The 21,350-nt window shown below is 53.2% G+C and overlaps 2 protein-coding genes across 19 annotated transcripts in view; both read right to left on the reverse strand.

The window, feature by feature from the left end:
• DYSF (dysferlin) overlaps positions 1–11,286 on the reverse strand; it is a 105,370-nt gene extending 94,084 nt beyond the window's left edge. For 9 of the 18 annotated variants that reach the window (XM_037388454.1, XM_037388438.1, XM_037388409.1 and 6 more), the window contains exons 1-10: positions 8,955–9,091; positions 6,756–6,811; positions 5,886–5,977; positions 2,724–2,829; positions 1,936–2,050; positions 1,593–1,786; positions 1,308–1,436; positions 552–614; positions 310–360; positions 188–218 (exon numbers count right to left, since the gene is read on the reverse strand). In XM_037388454.1, coding sequence (XP_037244351.1) covers positions 188–218; positions 310–360; positions 552–614; positions 1,308–1,436; positions 1,593–1,786; positions 1,936–2,050; positions 2,724–2,829; positions 5,886–5,977; positions 6,756–6,811; positions 8,955–9,048 — 931 coding nt within the window. In that variant the 5' untranslated portion in view covers positions 9,049–9,091. Of the gene's footprint in view, positions 1–187; positions 219–309; positions 361–551; positions 615–1,307; positions 1,437–1,592; positions 1,787–1,935; positions 2,051–2,723; positions 2,830–5,885; positions 5,978–6,755; positions 6,812–8,954; positions 9,094–11,187 lie in introns of those variants that run through there. The other 9 variants (XM_037388472.1, XM_037388448.1, XM_037388417.1 and 6 more) reach the window with 2 other exon arrangements.
• A 4,393-nt stretch (positions 11,287–15,679) lies between these two features.
• ZNF638 (zinc finger protein 638) overlaps positions 15,680–21,350 on the reverse strand; it is a 42,762-nt gene continuing 37,091 nt past the window's right edge. Inside the window, 4 exon segments of the mRNA XM_037388485.1 lie at positions 15,680–15,993; positions 16,850–16,968; positions 17,986–18,078; positions 20,042–21,038. Coding sequence (XP_037244382.1) covers positions 15,934–15,993; positions 16,850–16,968; positions 17,986–18,078; positions 20,042–21,038 — 1,269 coding nt within the window. The 3' untranslated portion in view covers positions 15,680–15,933.

Raw genomic sequence — 21,350 nt, forward strand, 5'->3', positions numbered from 1 at the left:
GAAAGCCTGAAGGACACATGTCTCGGGAAAGGGAAGATAAATGGGTGGTGGTGATGGACATAGGTTCATACATGGGAGAGCTGTGACGTGTGTGCATTTCCTGAATTTTTGGCCCCCAAAAAAGTGTTTCCCAAAGCAACGTCCCACAGTGACCCTGGCCCAGACCCCGACTGCCCGCTGTGCTCACTTGGCTCGGAGTAAATGGTCTCGACATCCATCTGTGTAATAAATGAAAAAGAAATGCCAGTGTTCACCCTGTGGATTAATGAGGCAGAAAACAGGGGAAGAGAGGGGAGAAAGTGGCCTTACCCGAAACTCCCCGATCACCGAGTCCGTCCGGAAAGACCGAGAGTCCACAACCTGCAGGATGAAAATAAGGAAAAACAGTAAATCCAGCCCAAATCCTCCTAGGATGGAGGACCCCGCTGCATGCCCGCATGAGAAATAGGGGGATGTTTTCCAGGGTGCTGCAGGGAGGGGAGACAGGGCAATGGCCCCAGGCATCACCCCAGCCCTCCCAAGGGGCAGGACCAATGTTTTCTGAAGCTCACCGTGATGAAGATGGGTGTGTCAAAAAGTTCAGACGGTGACTCGAAGACATTGAAGAAGAAGGTCTGCAGGGAAGAGGGGTGAGGGTGCAAGGTGAAGGTCTGCCCCAGCCTTCCCCACCAGGGCTTGTCCACACCTCCCATGTCCCTGACTCCGCAGGCTGGAGCCTCTTCCCCTCCGGTTAGGTGAGACCCTACCCCGTTAATAGCAACAGCCTCCGAAGGGGCTGTGCTGGGTGACTTTGGTGCACCTGGGTGAGCATCGCCCTCCGGTTTGCTTTTGCAGGGCTGGTTTGCAAAAGCACATCCAGACCAGTTCCCCTAGAGGGTATCCAAATAAAGCACAGCTGCAGGTTGAAGCAGGCTTTGGGGACATCCCAAAAGGTGGGATTGAAGTCCCCAGCCTTGTCCCCAGTGCAAGTAGCCTGCAGCTCTCTAAGCATGCCCATCCCTGTGCTGCCCAACCCTGTGCAGCCCTGCCCAGAACATGTCACCAGGATGCTACCAGCAGCTCTGGGACACAAGTCACCTTGGGAAGGTGACCAAGACAAGCCCTGCACAAAGGCAGGGGATGCTGCCCTGCCGAAGAGCTCGCTGTGGCTTCCTGCTGCTGTTGCTGCTCTCCCTTTACAGTCTCCATCACCACACCCCAGCCTCTGGGCTGCACTGGAATTTCCATCACTCAGGACCCCAACCCATAACCTTTCCAAGCCTTTCCTGGTGCCCCCAGCCACACTTGGAGCAGGGACCAACCCTCACCTCATCAAAGAAGGGGCTGTTGCCTTTGCGTATCCTCGTCCTCTTGGTCTGCCCAGTGGCCGTCACCTTCACCACAGGCCTGATGTTGACCCCGGGGAGCTGCCGGCCCTCAATGACCCTCACCCTGATCTGGGATGGGAAAGACGACAGGGCAGGGGTCTATGGGCTTGGTCCTACCCTGGGATGTGCACCTCAGGGGGGCACCTCGCAGGTGATGAACCCCCCATAGGGACACACTGGGGGCACACGAGGAGGGGGGGTTCAAGGGGAGCATCTCATCCCCACCTGGAAGTCCTGCGGCTTGTTGGATAGAGGCTTTTTGGGTGAGCTCCTCCTTCGCTTCAGCCCCTGGACATGGTGCACGGGGGGCTTGCGGGGCAGCGAGGGCAGCTCAGACCCCGGTGGCCCCGAGGAGGAGGAGGGCTCAGTCTCATCCCCCGTCGCTGCCTGATCCTCTGTCTCCTCCTCTCCAGTCGTCTCTGCACAGGGCGAGAAGGGAGATGAAGGACTGAGCGAAGTGGGGCCAGGCATCACAGAACCGCAGGGGGAGGGGTATAGCTGCAAAAACTGTGATGCTACGGCGGGATGCATCCCCGCCCTGGTGTCACACGTGAAGATTTCTCGTTACCAGTGACCGTGTCGGGCTCAGCAGTGGCCGGTGCTGGCTCAGGAGGGGCTGGTGGGGGAAACAGGGGGACAGCTCCTGGTGGGGGGATGTAGGACACCTGCAGGATGAGAAAAGCCTGGAAAAAAAGAAATAATTGTTATACAGTGTCCAGAAATGCTCTCCCGGGGTCTGAGCCTCGATGCCAGATGCCACCCATGATGTTCTGCCCAGACATGGAGGATGCAGTCGAAACAGCCGCAGCAGCTAGATAAATACCGGGAAAAAGGGATGGAGGAGGGGGACAGCAGGGAAACGTGCCCCAGGGCTCATGGGGTGCAAGGTCCCAGCACTGTGGCCACCCAGCCCCTATCCCGGTAGATGGCAGCCCCAGGCTGGGTTGAGCCAGGGCTGGATTCTGGGAAGGGAGTGGGAGGGAGATGCTGAGGCAGAGGCAGGGAAACCCTCGGGGAGAGGGGAGCTGCGGAAAGGGAGATGCAAGATTTAAGTGGCTGCAAGGGGTGGTCCTGGCGCTCCCCTGCAGAGCCTGCTGGACACCCAGCGGGAACATCCCTGTCCCATGGCTACACAGCAGGGACATTGCTCACACTGGTCTCCAACTGGGAGCTGCAACTGGCAGGGGCATTGCTCACACTGGTCTCCAACTGGGAGCTGCAACTGGCAGGGGCATTGCTCACACTGGTCTCCAACTGGGAGCTACAGCCGGTAGGGACATGGCTCAGACTGGTCTCCAACTGGGAGCTGTAGCTGGCAGGGACATGGCTCATACTGGTTCGGGCGCATGGACTCACCCCAGTGCTCTGCTTCTTGGTGTCCAGCAAGGGGAGGTTGTAGGAGGCTGCCAGGCTGGGGGAGGAGAGGACATCTCGCAGGGGCACTCGGGCTTCTCCCAAAAACCTGGGGGCAAAGAGCACCAGGGACATGGGCGGGGGAAGGGGCTGAGGAGTTGCAGATGCTGCCAACCCAGCACGCACCACCAACCCACAGGGGAGGGGCAGGGGGGGACACTTGCTGGCAGCTGCCCGAGGGGACATTTGGTGACTCAGAGCCAGCCCAGATGAAACAACAGGGGCAAGCATCTCCAGGGGCTTTGTCCACTTTTTAGCAAGGAAAAGCATTAAAAGTCCACACTGAGGCACCAGGAGCCCCAGCCCAAAGCGCTGATGGATCTTCCTTTGCCAGCGGAGAAAGCAGAGCTGCTAGAGGCAGGGGTTTCCCCAGGGGTGGGTGAGATCCAAGCTGGCAGCCAAGGCTGGTATCCCTATGCCACCATCATCCAGAAGGATTTTAAACCACCATAAAACCGATTTTCCCCTACTGAGTTTCAGCATCTCCCTGGTGCTCCACTTCTGGTCAACCCTTCCTGCACCATGCCACCTCCCACCCCAGCCAGCAGTGCCAGTTCCCCCACAAACCAGGGCTGGCTGCAGAGTGGGACCAGTGCTGCTGCCCAGCTCCTGCCACCCAGAGCCAGGAAAGCCCCCAGACCACTTTTTCCTGTCCTAACAGCACGACAAGATCGTGGAGCAGATCCTCCAGGAAGACATGTCGAAAGGCATGGAAGGCGGGGAGGTGATTAGAGATGACCAACGTGCCCTCGCCATGGGCAAATTGTGCCTGATTAATCTGGTGACCTTCTACTGGCCACATCAGTGGGCAAGGGAAGAGCTACGGATGACATCTACCTGGACTTCTCGAAGGCCTTTGGTACGGTCTTCAAGAACCTTCATAACTCTAAATTGGAGAGACACAGGTTTGATGGATTGATTGTTAGGTAAGGAATTGACTGGATGGCCGCTTCTGAAGAGTTACAGTCAATGCCCAAGTGGAAACCAGGAATGAGTGGTGTTCCTCAAGGGTCCATAGTGGGACCAATAATATTTAGTATCTTCTCCATGGACATAGACAGTGGAATTGAGTGCACCCTCAGCCACTTGGAGATGGCACCAAGCTGAGTGATGCAGGTGATTCACTCAAGGGAAGGGATGCTGTCCAGAGGAGGGACCTGGAGAAGCACAAGAAATGGGCCCATGTGAACTTCATGAGGTTCAACAAGGCCAAGTGCAAGGTCCTGCACCTGGGCTGGTGCAATCCCCCACCCCAGCACAGCTGGGGGGATGAAGGGATGGAGAGCAGCCCTACCCAAAAGAACCCGGAGGTGCTGGTGGATGAGAAGCTGGGCATGACCCGGCACTGTGCGCTCGCAGCCCAGAGAGCCACCCGTGCCCTGGGCTGCATCCCCTGCAGCGTGGCCGGCCGGGCGAGGGAGGGGGCTCTGCCCCTCTGCCCCGCTCTGGTGAGACCCCCCTGCAGCGCTGCCTCCAGCTCGGGGGTCCTCAGCACAGGAGAGATGCGGAGCTGTTGGAGCGGGGCCAGAGGGGACCACGGGGATGGTCAGAGGCTGGAGCAGCTCTGCTGTGGGGACAGGCTGGGAGAGTTGGGGGGGTTCAGCCTGGAGAAGGGAAGGCTGCGGGGAGACCTCAGAGCACCTCCCAGTACCTAAAGGGGCTGCAAGAAAGCTGGAGGGGCTTTTCACAAGGGCGTGTAGGAATAGGACAAAGGGGAATGGCTTTGCACTGAAAGAGGGGAGATTCAGATCAGTTATTAGGAAGAAATTCTTCCCTGTGAGGGTGGTGAGGCGCTGGCACAGGCTGCCCAGAGCAGCTGTGGATGCCCCATCCCTGGCAGCGTCCCAGGCCAGGCTGGATGGGGCTTGGAGCAGCCTGGGCTGGTGGGAGGTGTCCCTGCCCATGGCAGGGGTGGGACTGGGTAGGCTTTAAGGTCCCTTCCAACCCAAACCGTGCTGTGATTCTGTGACTTCAGACAGCAAGCGTTAATTGCCAGTCACCAGGTAATTGCCCCATTTGGGTATTGCAGCGTCCATGTGGGTGGTCAGGCTGGTATTTTCTCCCAAAGGAAGTAAAAGCGAAATTCCACTGTCACCTTTGTGATGGAGAGGGGACCACTCGCAAGAGCATCTCAGTCCCCATGGGTCACAACGGAGTGGCTGCTCCCCACACTGGTAGACACCATCTCCCTGTGCTGGGAGCCGGAACCCTTCTCCCATCCTCCCCTCGCTATTTATAAAGACACACAACGCCACCGAACTGGACCAGACCCAATTTCCACCTCCGCTGGCCTCCAGCCCAAGAGCAAATCCAGCATCGGCTCCAGACATGGAAATGGTATACTTCACGCCAGGGCCATCCACCCCATCCCAGCCAGAGCAGGACAGCAGCTTCCCACCCTCCGCTGCCCAAAAATAACTTCCTTCCTTTATTTTTTATCCTGTGCAAGCACTGATCCTGACCAAAGGAGCCCGACATGCAGACGTGGGTTGCCGGCTGAGTACCCCGGGGCTGGAGGCGGCATCACCACCTGCTCTCACCCTTCTTCCTAACGCCATCACTGCAAGGAGGGAGACCCCAGATCCATGGGGAAACCTCTGCTGTCCCTGGCGTGAGGGGCACCAGGAACTGCTGTGAGAAAGGAAGCCACCCTGGGCTGTTTGTTTTGCAAACGCCGCCCTTTCCAGCTCTGCCGGCACAGCATGCTTGGGAAAGGAGCTTGGCTGCCGTCTCACAAGTCCCCAGCCAAGTGCCCATCACCATGGCCTCACAGCACCAGCACTGCTCCTGGGACAGGCAGCTGTGCTGGTGCGACAGCCCGGGGGCGGTGGTGGGCACAAGGGTCCCTTATGTGCTCCTGGCCCTCAAATACTGTTTTTTTCTCCCCAGCCCTTGAGCGAAGCAGCCCAGAAATGCAGCTCTCGCCTCCCACCAGCCGCCACCGTGGCAAAGGGCAGCCGGCACTGGGGTGCAACATGCGGAGCCAGGGAAGAGCCCAAGCCCCCTCCCCAGCCCTGTTGTGCAAAGCCTTGTGCATGCACAGGCTGTGCTGGTGGTGGGAGCAGGGCAGGGGGCTCACACCCAGCATCTGACCCAGAAACCCACCTGTTCCGCCCCACAGTCTCATGGTCTTTCACAACGACAGTCAGCTCAGCACCCGGGTCCAGGGGAGTTCCCTTCAAATCCCACTCGAAGCCCTGGAAGGGATAAGAAAGGAGCCAGGGTCAGTGGCCAGCCGAGGCCACGATGCTCAATGCCAGCTTCCAGCGGCTCCAGCACCTCCGGGGTCTTTTGAAAGTGGAGAACCAAAACACCAGACCCATTTCACTGTCACTATACTGACAGCACAAGTCTTAGCACTGCACATGCCTGGAGCAAAATTTCCCAGCAGACCCACAGAAAAATGATGCCCCAGGCAAACACCTTCCCCTCATCATGGATTAAAAGTGAAGGAGCAAAAAACGGGAGCTGGCACACAGCATTTCTGCACCAAAACAGTGTTAATTGCTCACCAAAAACCCTTTTTTTTTTAAATTTTGAGCCGTGTAAGAACAGGTCAGGGTTAGAAGGAAGAAGGTTCGTGAAAAAAATATCCTCCCCTGGGCCAGACTGATGAATAAAACACACTTGTTTTCCCTTTGAGCTGCAATATTTTTAAACAGCTTCTTTTAATGTGCGTGCCTAGCCCCGATAAGATCTTGATGGAAGGGGAAGAGGCAGGAGCAAAGGGCTGCATGGAGCTGGCTCAATTCCGCTCCTCTGCTGCCCAGAATCTTGGACATGAAGCTGTCCACGGTGGGGTGATGGGGACCGACCCCAACCCCCTCCATGAGGTGACAATCCCGGGGCATCACCAGGTCCCCCAAGCCCCTTGTGCCTGGGTCACCTGGCTGGGCTTGCACCCAAGTCCCACAGCACCCTCCATGCCCAGGCTGTTCCCTGTGGGGATGGGGACAAGGATGGAGACACACTCACCTCGTTCCATACGGGGTTCACGTTGTTCTTGATGACTTTAGTCCTCTTCTTCACACCTGCAGGAAGGAACACAGACAGGTCAGACCAGCTTCCCTGCCTAACTGTGGGGCAAGACCCCAAAATTAAACTCCATCCACCACATGCATGTGAGGCTGGAAGCCTCCAGTGATACCCGCAGCTCCCAGGAGCAGGATTAGGCCCTGCTCCTTGCACACATAGGCTCTGGAGCCCCACTTTGAGCTCCAGCCCTGCCACAAACCTTGCTGGAAAACCCTGAGGGAGTCATTTCAATGCACCGTGCCTCAGATTCCCCATGAGCAGGGCGGAGAGGAGGCTCCCAAAGGCTGCTGTGTGGGATTTTGGGCTGGAAAATGTCACAGGGGACCCAAACATCCTCCTCCCCCACACCAGACCTCAGTACAGTCCCAGGCAGGTTCCCCTGCGACCACCAGCTGGATGCCTGCACACTGAACAGGCTGGGGAGGGCTGGCCCACTAACATCCCCAAAAGACGCAGATGGGGGTACTGTCACCTGGTCCCCAGGTGTGGGACCGCAGCCATTCCAGGGCGCAGAGTCGGGCAGCAGCAGTTAAAAGCAGCACAAACCCAACATCCTGAGGAGCCGTGGTGCTGGGGGTCTCCAGCCCTGCCAGAGCAGCCCCCCACAACAGCTGCACCCTGAAACCGCGACCTTCACATTACACTGAAAACCAGCCAAACGCCGGCCCCAAGGGGCCACATCATGGGAGGGACTGGGGGAAGAGGAAAAGGAAGAGCCGAACAATAGCGGTGACTCAAACCCCGGGGGACACCAGCCAGGCGCCCTGCAGCGCCCTATAGATATATATAGGTACCCCAGGCTGTGGGTATGACACACAGGACTGACGGGGAGCCTGAGGCGCTCATTCAAAATATTCTCCTTTTTCGTTGTTGTTGTTGTTTTCACATCACTAAATGAATCTTTTCCTGTTTCAGATTTTAAGATTTCTCTCATTTCAGATAAAAGATTTCCAGTCTCTTCTCCATCTCCCAGCCCGGAGCTGGAGTGGCCGCGGGAGCCAGGCTGGGGCCGGGGGCAGGCAGAGCTGCCATCGCCCCAACACGGCACCTCTGGACAATGTCACCGAGCCTGAGAGATAACACCCTCGATGTAAGGCACGTCTTCTGCTTATGCCTCATGCCCATGGGATGCAGAGCCCTGGAATTCCCCCCACATTCCCAGGACTGTGATTTGGCCACCAAGAGCTGCTTTGCACCTTGGCGGGGGATGGATGGAGCCCACTCTGGGCGAGCACCCAGCACCCACGGTGGGGTGGAACACACGAGGGGTCCCGGAGCCGGCAGGGAAGGGGCTGGCAGCAGCACCATTCCCCCCACCCACCCCACACAGCACAGGAAAGGCTAGGTCAGAAGCCACTCATCCCTTTCCTTTCTTTATTTTTTTTTTTTCTAAAAATGGACATTTTCCACCACCAGGAAATGGCTGTCAAGAAAGAAAAAAAAATAGTGACATCCTCATGTGAGGACTTTCGAGGTGCAAATGCAGCGCTCCCTTCCCCGACCTTCATCCTCCAACACCCACAGCAATGCCATAACCCCCTAGATAAAGCTTTCTTTTTGTCAATCTCATATTATTAATTAGAAGACCTTAACGAGAGCAAAGTACAAGAGCGACTGAGAGCACCCAAAGGCGCGACACCCTGCAGCAAAGCCAGGTCCTGCTCTTTGCCGCGGCTCACCCCCTTTTAGATGCCGTGACACTGGGTGGCAGTACTAAATGACTGTTGTCGTCCCCCAGGAAAAATCCCCACCGAGGCAACAGCATTTCTCACTGTCCCCCACAACCCTGCACACCCCCAAAATCACGGAGGAAGAGCATTAAAAATCACAGTCCACCCCAGGGACCCTGGGATGCATCATGCGTGTCAGCACGGGATGCATCAGAAGGTGGGGATGGAGGGGGTTACGGTGCACTGGGTAGTGGAGTGGGCAATATGGGTGAGGGGGTGGAATTTTGCAAGGATTTAGGACAAGGATGGGGTTTAGCAAAGCCCGGCTTCTGCGGGGCATCCAGCCAGGACATACATCCTGGCCGGGCGCCCCGCATAAGCCGGGCTTTGCTGGAGGAAGCTGTAAAACCAAACAAGAATCTAGCAAGGCAATAATCCTGCCCACTCCCAAGATTTGGGGTCCCCTCACCTCGGAAAGTCAGGCTGGCCACAGGGTCGCTTTGTTTGTCCCCCTTGTCCAAGTTGGGGAGGTGGCTGGCTCGTTGGAGCAAGCAACGCAGCATGGCTGGACGATGGAGCAGGGCACGGTGAAGCCAAAGAGGGCTCGGCCCCGGGCACGATCCGGCCCCCCATTCACCGCCTCCCACCCACCCCCCCCCCATCCCCACCCCCCGGCGGCCGGAGGAGCTGCCCGGACGGCGACACGGAGCGCCTCAGCGCGGTGGCTCCCGAGGTTGCAAGAGGCGGGATGCTGCGAGCCACGGGGCTACCAAAGACGCGGGAGCCGGGTATGCTGAGAGACCCGGGGACGGTGAATTAAATCACCGGGAGTCAGGGATGCTGCGAGCTCCCGGAGTGGTAAATAAATGAATGACACCCAAGGATGCTGCAAGGATCCGAGGATGCCCGAGCACCAGGATCCAGGGGTACTGCAGGCTCTGAGGATGTCCAAGAACCGGGATCCGGGGATGGTAAATAAATTAGTGACACCCAGGGATGCTGCAGAATTCGAGGATGGCTGAGCACTGGGATCTGGAGATGCTGCAAGCCCCTGAGATGGTAAATTAAATCATCAGGACCCAGGGATGCTGTGAACCCCGAGGACGCCCAAGCACCAGGATCCAGGGATGCTGTGAACCCCAGGGATGGTAAACAAATCACCGGGATCCAGGGATGCCCTGGGGATGGTAAATCACCAGGACTGGGAATGCTGCAAGCTTTGGGGTGCTGTGGGACCTGGGGGTGCCTGAGCATGGGGCCCCAAGGACGCTGCAAGCCCTGGGGATGGTGAATCATCCAGACCCAGGGGTACTGCAAGGCCCAAGGGTGCAAAAGCACAAGCTTCTGGGGATGCTGCAAGTTCAGGGTGACCAAGTACCTGGACCAGGGAGCACTGTGAGCTGCAGGAATGCCCAAGCAGTGGACCCTGGGGATGGAACACCTCCGGGGATGCTGAGGCAGCAGGATGTGGGAGATGCCACACACACACAAGCCCCTGGTAACACTGGAGCACTGGGACTGTGGGGGTGACACACCACAGGGCTGCAGAGCATCAACACCCTTGGGCTGAGCTGACACCAGTGGTTGCGGGGGACACATTCCTGCTGCCACCCCCTTCCCTGTCCCCAGGAGCAGAGGCAGGGATTGTCCCTCTGTCACAGGGAGGGAAAAGCTGGTGCTCAGCCCGGTGGGCAAGAGGCTTCCCACAGCCATGACCACAGACAGGGACACTGTGACAGTGGGGCAGGGACCTCTGTGCCACGAAGGAAGGTCACAGTCCCCCCCAGCCACAGAGCCAGGCACAGCTGCTGACACACAGCCCCAAAAAGGTGCTTTTTCACCCTAAAGATATCCAGAGCATTATAAACAAGCCACGAGGGGCCAGTGGGTATCTCAGTCTCCTGCCACCCCTCACGGGGAGGGTTTGGGAGCCAGCCTAGGCTGGCTCCCCTGCGGCCACTGCCACCACCCAGGGGACCAGGGACAGACAGCGGCCCAGCACTGCTGCCCCCTCCCGCACCCTGCCCAGCCCCGTCATCTCATGGGGAGCCACGGCAGAGCCCCCCGAGCCCGGCAAAGCAACAGCTCAGCCGTGGGGTGCCGCAGGATAGGGCCCGCTGCGATGTGGGTGCGCTGTGAATGAATCCCCGGGCAAAGGGACCCCCCCCACCCGGCCCAGGGAGAGGGCTGGGGGGGTCAGAACTGCGGGGGTGCAGGCAGAGGGGTGGGGGGCCAGGGAAGTGGGTGTCCGGCAGGTTCCCAACATGTAACCAGCCCCACGCACCCGTGGGACCCTCGCCCATGGGGGTCACGGGCAAGCGTGGCAGCACCCGCCTGCCCATCAGCACTCCCAGCGCCGAGCAGAGGCCAGAAATAGCCCCGGCTGGCGGGTGCCGTCACCGCTCAGCTATGCCCCCCCGCGGCTCTGCCCCCCCTCTCCCCCTCAAGTAAGGAAGGATCCCAGGGGGGACTCCCCACGCATCCACTCCGCACAGAGCAGGGGGGCAACGGGACCCACGGGGGTGGGGGGCTGCGTGCACCACACATTGCGGGAGGGGGGCGCATCAGATCGGGGCGGGGCGGGCACGGGATGGATGAAGACGCAGGACCCCACCCCACCCCTTCCAGCACCGTCCCCGCCGACTGGACAGAACCCGATGCAACCCCCACCACCCCCCCAACGCGACCCCCCCTCCCCGCACCTCCGAAGCCGGCGGAGCAGTAGGCATCGCTGATGTCCGCGTCCGGCGTGCGGACATTTTCCGCGTGGAGGATGAAGACGCGGAGCATCGCTCCGGCCCGGCCGCCTCCCGCCCCGCCGGCCCCCGCCCGGGACCCACCGCCCCCCTCCCCCGGGACCCGCCCCTCTTAAAGGGGAACGGCTGCGGCCGGGGCTGGATGCGGCCCCGCAGGCGGGGCAGCGTGGGGGAGACCCCACACACACGCTCCTTGGGGCGGCTGGCAGAGCCCCCGGAGGATGGAGGGCGGGGGGGCGCTTAGGGCTGGTCCCCCCCACCAAGCAGCGGGTTGGGGAGCCTCCAGGTGCAGCCCCAGCCCCTCACCCTGAGGCCAGGGCCGGGGGGTCAACATTAGCTCTGGGGTGGGAAAGTGGGCTCTGCGGGGGAGCCGAGGGATATTCAGTGTGAACCCTGCGGCACCCCTCAGCCGGGCACAAAGCTGGGTCCCTCCCATGAGAGCAAACCCCCAGCCCGGGGGTGCCGCCGCAAGCAGTCCACCCCTGCGCTGAGCAGCACCCATGGGTGGGGGGGGACCCTCCCCACGTGCCGTCCCCTGCCTCAGTTTCCCCAGAAGGACGTGTCCCATTTTGGCACAGCTGTGATCAGCCGTGCAGTGACAGGTGGGGACAGCTACGGCACCCGGCTATTTCAGGGAGGCTATTTTTACCCCTGGGTTTCCCAGCAAGGGGCTCAATGAGGTCCCTCCCTCCCAGGCAGGCCAGGACCCCTCTTCCCACTCTGCACCCCCCTGGCTGCTGACCCGCATCACTCCCCTTTACCCTCTTTCACATTATCTAAACCTGAAACCTGTTTCGCACTGCTGAGGCACTAACCACTGCACCAACAACCGATGCCTGGCGGGACACCAGCACAGGGATTGACCACCAAAGCAGAAACCTTCCGGAAGCAGCAGAGTTATCATATTTAGCTGAAATTTAATTATCAGTGGTGATTAAAGCCGAGCGCACTCACAGGAGGCAGCGTGGCCCAGCCGCAGGGCCCCCCCAGTACAGTACCCATATCCCCCTCCCGCCGCTCCATCCCTCCCTCCTTTTGCATCCCTCTGATATTTAGCACAAATCCCTTGAAAAAGCCACTTTGTCCCTTGTCCATCCATCTTGGCTCCAGGAGCATCTAAGTCCCCATCCTGGTGCCCCAAGAGACCCACAGACCCCACCATCCCAGCCCTACAAGGACTATTTCTTTTCCAAGACCCTCAAATAAGCTCGCCTGGCTGGGCACCCCGTGAGCACTGGGCTGAGCTCAGCGATGCCCAGTGGGAGGGAAAAAAAATCCTGAAAAAAAAACGCTGCTGCAAAAGCTTCGCAGATTTTACTCAAGGCACCCGCAGCCAAGACGCCTGCGGCAGCGTCCCTATGGATGTGCCAAGTGGACAGGGCACACAGCACGTGGCCAGTTTAATTACCAGCAGCTCTAAAATAACCTCAGTTTGCAGCACTGGTTGGCCCAGGATGAAGTGCAGCACCACACGTTTTGGGAAGCAAACTTCAGAAAACCCATAATAGCTTGTGCTGTAATTCTGTTTGGGGAGGTTTATCTCATTTTTCCTACTTTTTTTTCCATATCACCCTGAGAGGGACAGGATGTTTTTTTCCTCAAAATTCCCAGTTAAGTAGCCCTCACCACTCCTGCATCTTTTCCTGGGATGCTGCAGCACTTACCTGGCTTTATCTAGGATGGATAAACGTCTGGTGTCTTTATTCTGGTGTCTCTCGGCCAGGCACAAACAGGGTCCGGGGAGCTGCGAGCGAAGAGGAAGCAGATGCAGAGCAGAAATAGGATTTACTGACCAAGTCCCCATCCACAGCCCTTGCCATCCTCCAGAGCCACACTGCCGCGCAGCCAGATGGCAGCTGGTGCTGGATCCCATCTTCCTGGTCACAGGAAGCCTCCAGCTCTGGGCTGGGAGCAGGCAGGCAACGAGTGGGCATCAGGGCCTCAGCCAAGATGAAGCCCCCCAAGCTGCTGCCCTCACCCACCTTGGGCACCCAGAGCTGCCCCCAGCCCCATTGACGGGGTGTACCTGGGGAGGCTGTGCAGGGCTCAAGTCAATTAACAAACAAATTTTTTCTTCATTTGCCAACACCTTGCCCTCGGAGTAGCATCTAAAACTGCAGAGCTGCTGGCATCTCAGGTGATTTCCGAGCATCAAGTCTAGGAAAAGCCGCTTCTTTTAAAGCAAGAGCTACAGGCTTGGGAAGAAAGCGTGGTTATCACCCTAAAGCCTTCGGTGAAAGGGAGACAAAGCAGGGAAGGGGGAGCAGTGGGAGGATGAGCTTAGGCTGCTTCCAGAACCGGCGACCACCAAGCCCAGGCCCACTCGGCAGCTGTCAGAGCCACGTGTGGGAGCAGAGCACAGCCAAGGACCCCAACAGACCGGTGGGTCCCCAGGGTGCTTCTCTCCCCCCTCAGCCTTCTATACGCTCAGCAGACGCAAATTGGGACCGAAGCTCGCGTGGCAGAAGCAGGAATGAAGAACAACATTGTTTTCTCGTCTTCTGCACAGATAAAGCAACAAAGAGAAACCGTGGCAAGAAATTGCCTTCCCAACTCCACAGAGCAACTGAAAACTCAGAAGCACACATAAAGCTGCATTGTACAGGAGATGGGACTAACGAGGACAGAAGGCCACATCCTGTGCTCTGGTGAGGCTGGGAAAAACCGCTGCAAAGGTCCCAAGCGGTGCCGGGCAGTGGAGGATGCCACTGGCAGCTCCCCGAGGAGCCTCCAGTCTCTCCCAGCTGTGGAACAGCTCGGCAGCACAGCTCCGCAGGTGCTCCTCACACTAAATTCCAGTTTGCATCCCATTATTTCAAACAGGATTTTTGAATTCTCTTCTATATGAATTACTACTAACCCAAGGGTAACTGGGTAATTAAGCAGTTAAATAGCATTATGCCAGTCTCATCTGTGCTGCTCACTGCTTTGGATTAGAGGTCAGATCCCGAAGAGAGCAGGGGGAGGCGGGCCTACACGCACTCTCAACGCAGGCGCGTTCTTACCCTGAAGCATGCTCCCTGACTTGCCAAGGATTTGCTGGTCTAAATCCCTCACCCGAATTTTTGAGACACTTATCTGTTGGCAGGGGATGGACATGCCAGGACAGCCCAGTGCAGTGACTCACCAGCATACACCAGCAGCCAGTTCACGTTCTTTATCAAGGGACGCAAGCAAAACAAAACAAAAAAAACCCAACCCCCCCCAAAAAAAACAAAAACAAAAAAAAAAGAGAAGCCCAACACAGCAATAATTTACAAAATTCTGTTGCCTGCCTGTCAGACAGCGTGACTGCTCTGTCAACTACATGAGCAGCCCAAAGCAAAGTCGGCTTTTTGGAGCCTTCAGAGCAGGCTCTGTCCTCTTCGCACATACATGGCACGGACCTCAGGCAGCAGATGGATGTTTAAAGACACTTACCAGCTCGGTATCGTGCAACAACTTCAAAATGTGAAATACAAAGTACCTCTTTCTGCACACACTTGCTCTTGAAGAAGCAAGGTCCTGCGAGCCTGATGGGCTCCGTGGGATCGTGTCCCACCAAGGAGCATGTTCCCCACCAGCAACACACAGGTGCTTCCTTTGCTAAACCCCATGTTCAGTTTATTTCAGTGCTTTCCTGATCAGAGGTCTGCAGGCACAAGGATTTTTGCCCCAGCTATGGCACAGGTATGACCTTTAATACCCCACCAGGAAGAACAGCAAAGTCTCTCCTTTTCCTTGGACCTGCAAGAATGCTTCTGCACTCTTCCTCCAGGAACAGAATTCAACCAAAATCAACTACCCAAAGTCTGAAGGAGTAGCAGAGACAATGGTGGATTTCAAAAACCAGTCTTTTAAATAAATTTCAAGTGGCTAGGTAAAAAATAAAAGCTCAAAGTCAATCATGATACAGTTGTGACCCACTGCTAAGAGCACACCAGTCAGAACCCCAGACGGAGCAGTGAGCAACACTGGAAGAGAAAATTGCCATGTTCAGCCATGCTGCTGAGTGCTCCACAGGCTTTGACCGACAGACTGGAACAAACAGGCAAAACCAACCCAAAATAAACAAGCAAGCTTGGTCACCAAGGAGAAACAGCAAGAGATGGTGACCTCCCTGGCTGACTGCAGGAATGACAGGCATGCTAACAGTGCTGGAATCCGCTCTGCTCCCCTTCACGGCCTCGGCTTTATCTTCCCAAAATTACCATGAGATCACAGAGGCCTTAGAAAAAAATCCAGCTAAAGGGAACATAACAATCCACAGGATCACTGAAATCTTCACCATGAGGGTCACTGCTCTGGAGCAGTACGGAGCATATGTAGCATGTGAAATTTCGCCTGCTGAGAGCTCTGTAAAGTGGCACTGGACGGAGAACTCAAGAACAAATTCCCTCCTACTCTCTGTTGTGATCCAGAGTTAACAAAACACAATAAATCACACCAAACGCAATCCCCTGGTGTTAACTATACAGTAAGAACATTTATTTTATGTCAACACTTGTAAAAGAAGTCTCTTCCAAGTCAGATGATTTGATATATAAATCAAAGCCACCGTATGTTTTTCTTTTAGTCTGTCTATACTGAGCTCAATTTATACAACATAAATGATTCTTTCTGAAACAAAATTACAAATTAAAACATAACAAAATACACAAAATTGACTGGACCCTAAGTTTAATTCACTGAAAGAATTCTTCTTTCCTCCGATCACCTTGAACTCCGCTCTTCCCCACCGTTATCCTCATCCTTCTGCTTGGCCATGAATTTCTGTAGAAATAAGGGCAGCCAATGAAATTATACTGCTGTGTTATTCCTCAGCTGCAACAAGATCATGCTCTAAACCAGTGCAAAGTTCACAAAGGCACTGGCCAAAAGCCACCCTGCTCTTTATGCTGGTAACACGCGATTTGTACTGAAAAACATTTAGTTTTGCTCGCAAACTGACCCCCACATAGCCACCGAGCAGTGAAGCTCCCGAGTGGAGTGCGGCAAAATATTTATTGGGTATCAGGATTTCACACTGTGACAGACACCAGTGTCTGCTCATGAAATATAAAATAGTTATTCAATATTCCCCACAGGCCGCGTATTCATGACACCTACCTTACAACAGCCTATGTCGATAAATACCTTCCCAGTTCTCTACCCCTCACACCGGCACCTCACCCAGAAGGGGCTGCCTCTCCCCACCGGATGGGGACACAGCAAGATGTGCTGCTGAGGGCTGAGGGGAGTTTTGATCCCAAACTTCAGTTTTCTGGTTGACAAAGTGACCTTTTGGTCATTTTATATCTGCAAGATATTTCAGCCAATCTGCGGTTTCAGCAAGCCAGGAAATCTGACAAAACCATGCTTTCGGACACCTGCGCAGTTTTTAAAAATCATTTCTTAAAAATGAAGGGAAGGTAACAGCTATCCTCCCCATGCCTTCCCAGGTAAGGAAGGCTTTATGTAGCTGATGAGTAATTTAACAGTGTCTGTGTCCAAGTTTTAAACTAAACCCCCTTGAAGTATTAAGACGAGCTCCCTGCACCACTAGGAAATTAGTATCACTCATTAAAGCAACCATTTTTAGAACGGTAATTCTCTGCACCCCTGTGTGTTGGAGAAGCTCGAGCATTACCTCCATGTTTTGCTGATGAAGCAGTGTCTTGCAGTGATTTTTCACAGACGTTTCATCTGCGTAGAACAGCGAGCAGATCTGACAGAAAAAGCCAGCCTTTGGAAGGAGGTAATCCAAATCTGAAGAGACAGCACACAACATTCACATGAACAAAACACAGCTTTGAAACAGCCCATTAACAAAACACAGCTTTCAAAAATATTTAAAAATTGGATTCCTTTAGCCAAATCTGTACAATTTGCTATTACTGGGAGGAAGTTTGTTAAGTTTTTTCAGTATTCCAAAAATTGGGGGTTTAATCCAAGTTGGTTACCTGCCCTACTTCAATAAACAAAGGACACAATTTTCTGCGAACAGGGCAAATGACCTTCTGGATCTGAAGTTCACTGCAACTACCTCAGCGTCTTTTGGCCTTGAAAGTATTATTATATACCACTCTTGCCGAGTTTAACCTCTGTCCTGCAGCACGTTACACAAGCATTTTCTGTCGCAGAGATTATCACACAAGCCATCAGGCAAGGATCTGTATTTTCCTAGCAACTTCTTTTACAGTTCAAGTGTTGTCAGTAGTTTTACAGAAAAGTATTTTAGATTAGGATCTTCGAAAATATATATATATGCACACACACATAGAATTATAGTACCTCGAGCTGGAAGGGATCCACAAGGATCATCAAGTCCAACTCCCTGCTCCTCACAGAACTGCCTAAAACTAAACAGTTTTTAAAATTATGTAAGCAGTTCCTTCATTTCTATACGTTGCAAGTTGGTAATAAAACTCCTAACAGAATTAGAACAGTAAGCAGATATTACACTGCACTGTGCTAATTATAAATACGTTAGCCTACATTTGTAAATTTTAGGAAAAAAGAACTTTTCATTTTGGTGCTGCTATCGAGCCAACAGCAGAAACTTGTCACACATGCGTTTGTAGGACCCAAGATTAAAAAACCACAAAGCAAAACAAAAAACCAAATCACAAAACCCACCAGATTATGGGCCATGACTTTAAAGTTAAATGTGGTAACAAGGCAAAGGAGGCGTTTTCAAAGGGGCAAAAAAGCTGTCTTCCGGCAAGAAAAGTATGGAGCATTTGGGGTGGGGTTTGGTTTTGTTTTGGGTTTTTTTGGTTTTACCTTTTGGAGCACTCTGCGTCTTCGATAGATCTGAAGAAGCCATTTTCTTCCGCTTAGACTCGGGTTCTTTATCTCCTGATCCCAGCTGATCTACTGGAGGCCATAAATGCATGTTAAAGAAAAGTATCTGCTAGTTTAAACACATATTCTATAGAGCTATAACAGCTCGTTACTGCTTCAAACACACACCATCTGTACGGGCCTTGCTGTTTTCTCCACTGTTTGGTTTGGTCTTTCCATAGAGCAATTTTCAGGAATGCCTGACATCAGCAGTCCTGCAGGTAAGGCTTCCAAATACAGCCCCGGTGCTGTGGTGAGCGACCCCAAAAGCACTCCTGACCACACAGCACTCTTCACAGACGTACCACTGCCGCTCTCAGCTACCGTCCTCTACCCTCTTATCAACAGCTTCAAACCAACTTTGTGATGATGATCCCAAAAATCTCAAACTTCTTTATAATACAAGCTACCAAACTTCATGAATTAATCCAGCTGAAGGTCCAACAGCTGGATTAATCTAGCTCCAGGTCTGACAGCAGTATTCAGCATCATTACAGAACCAGCCAAAACCAACAGAATAAAATTATCAGATTAATCAGCTCTAAGGAAAGATCAAACCCAACATTTTAAGATTTTTTCTGGAGATAAGGAGTTTGACAGTCTCCTCCATTACAAGATAAATAAGGTCTTTGGGGTTTAGACTACTGAAGCAGTCTGACTGGCAGGTGAAGAGTCACACATCAAAAACATCTGGTTTCTTTCTAATTCTATATTCAAATATTTATCTAGGTATCAACATATCCTAAACAAAGCTAATGCAACAAATCGTTTGCCCTAACAACGAACCCAGGATGCTGTCGAAGGAACGCAATGGGCAGCATCAGTCTCTTGCACCCCAAGATGCTTTAGCAGATTTTGCCGTACCCACTCTTTTGCCTGCAATTTCTATTATACAAAGAGGAACTAAAATCACTTATTTACTGTGTATCAAATACATTTATTACAACGTGTCACTACCAGTTAGATCAGAAATCAACTCAAGGGCTTGAATATTTTAAGAGGTCTTTTTACAGCTGACTTTCTAACAGAAGGTATTTTGCATTTTCACTAAATGCTTTTGTTAATCACAGGGAAACTTATGTTCTGTAACAGTACAAGATTAAAACAATATATAACATTTAAGTAATTTTGGGGGTGCATACAATCAACTAATCCTTTTCCTAATGTTTATAGAAACTGAAGTTTAAAATACTCTGTTTTAAGTAAGAGATCTGCTGCTTCTGCAACTCCTCCACATCTGCACTAGTCAGCTTGCTCCTGCTAGGCAATAGGCATGAGATGGGAGAGAAGCTTTTCCAAAACACCAGAACAAAAGGTGCTGTGTCAGTGCTCAGCTGCATCAGCAGAGGCAGAAAGAGAACTCGATATTTGTGGAAGACATCACATAGATCCTTTCCTTACCCACGCTTTGGCCAAAACTCTTCTTGTGTATCAGTTATATATAGCCCTCCCTACTTGGCTCCGTGTCAGGACTTTTTTTAACCCTTTGCTAATTCCACAATGCAGATGATGTTCTACATTCTTTCCTTTAGACCCTGTTTGGAAGCTGTTACGTCTTTGTACCAGTTAGTCTATTTCAGGGGTCCTCAAACTTTTTAAACCGGGGGCCAGCGTGCAGATGCAGTGGCAGGCAGTCATCTGCGGCTGCTTGGTTTCCCCCTCCAACCCCCAGCGGGGGGGTCTGTAAATACCGGGGGCCGGATTGAGGACCCTGGGGGCCGTATCCTGCCCGCGGGCAGTAGTTTGAGGACCCCTGGTCTATTTCATTTGACTTACCTGTTTTAATGAAGTTTGGCCCTGTAATTAAAGGCTATATATAATCTCTACAGCGTTAGGTAGTCTCCATTTTTTTCCCCAGCATCTCTTTCATTAATTTTGTCAAATATTTGTTTTTTTCAGTTCCCTCTATTTGCTACAAGGATCTCCTTGTGCGTGGCACTGATTATGAGCATCTTATTTTTTATTTCCCCTCTAGAACCTATGAAAGATTCCTTACCTTTTGACTTTGAGATTGCAATCATTTCTTCTTCTGGACTCGTATCTCCTAGAATTTCCATTTCTTCTGGTCCTGCAACAGCAACAATATCCTCCTCTTCTGGTCCTGCAATGGCAGCAATTTCCTCCTCTTCTGGTCCTGCAACAGCAACAATGTCTTCATCATCTTCATCTTCATTCAGATTTTTCTCTGGGCAAGTATTTTCTTCTTCCTCATCCTCCTCTCCAACTTCGTCTACTGTAACAAAGTTTAGCTCCTCTTTTAGACGATTGAAATCTGCCAGAAAATCATCTTCATCTTCATTAACTTCATCCAAAGTCACTAGAGGATTATCTTCATTGTCCTCTTGTATTTCATCAACCGTCACTAAAGCGCTGGGATCATCGGGCACCTGCGAGGAAGCACAATCTCCAGTATCCTCAGCGGCCACTTTATCATCCTCCCTGTGTTTCAGCACATCCTCAATATTCAAGTCTGCAGGTTCATTCAGGGGCAGCTCTTCAACTTCACCAATTTCATCTACAGTTACCAAGGGTTCAGCTTTCAAAACCCGCTCCTCGAAAACTGACCCAGGGACATCTTTATGAGAACTAAAGTCCTCCTGCTCAGATATCTCATCCAAAGTAACAAGCGACTGTGGATCCTTTACTGCTTCTGACATAAGTTCTTCCTCCTCCATCACTTCATCCACAACAACGAGGCCCTGTGGGTCACTCAGCGCTTCTAAATTCACAACTCCCATTAGCTGTGCAGCCACATCCTCATCCTCACCGATTTCATCCAAAGTGACAAAAGAGTGTTCACTTTCAGCGATGCGTGCCACAGAGCTCTTCCCTTTCCTTCTCTTGGAACTAGGCTCAGAAGAATTGTTTTTAGCACCATCTTTTCTCTTACCCCTTGGTGGATTTCGCCGTGTTTTAACAGGAGACTCAATTTCCTCTACCACCTCATCCACAGTAACAAATTCATCCAGGTTAAATGGAAACAGCTCTTCTTCCTAGAAAGTGTAAAAATGTGAATATAACAAAATTAAACATTCACACACTGACACAAACACCTCCATCCACAGGGTGCCTATGGAAAAATCTCTACACGCTGAAGCTGCCTCAAGGGGGGAACAAAAAAAAATGCAACTTGAGGGTAGAAACAAATTTTCAGGCCTTCAGTCTCACATAGAAGTTTTCATTATCAGCATTTGTGTTAAGTAAGTGGATTTAACTCAGAAACTCAAAGCATTTTTCAAAAACACAGTGGGTGAATAGACAAAAATGTATGTCTATTAAACGAACCAGGTCGATGCCCTGAATAC

The sequence above is a fragment of the Falco rusticolus genome, chromosome 1 (genome assembly GCF_015220075.1).
Source record: "Falco rusticolus isolate bFalRus1 chromosome 1, bFalRus1.pri, whole genome shotgun sequence".
NCBI classification, from domain to species: domain Eukaryota; kingdom Metazoa; phylum Chordata; class Aves; order Falconiformes; family Falconidae; genus Falco; species Falco rusticolus.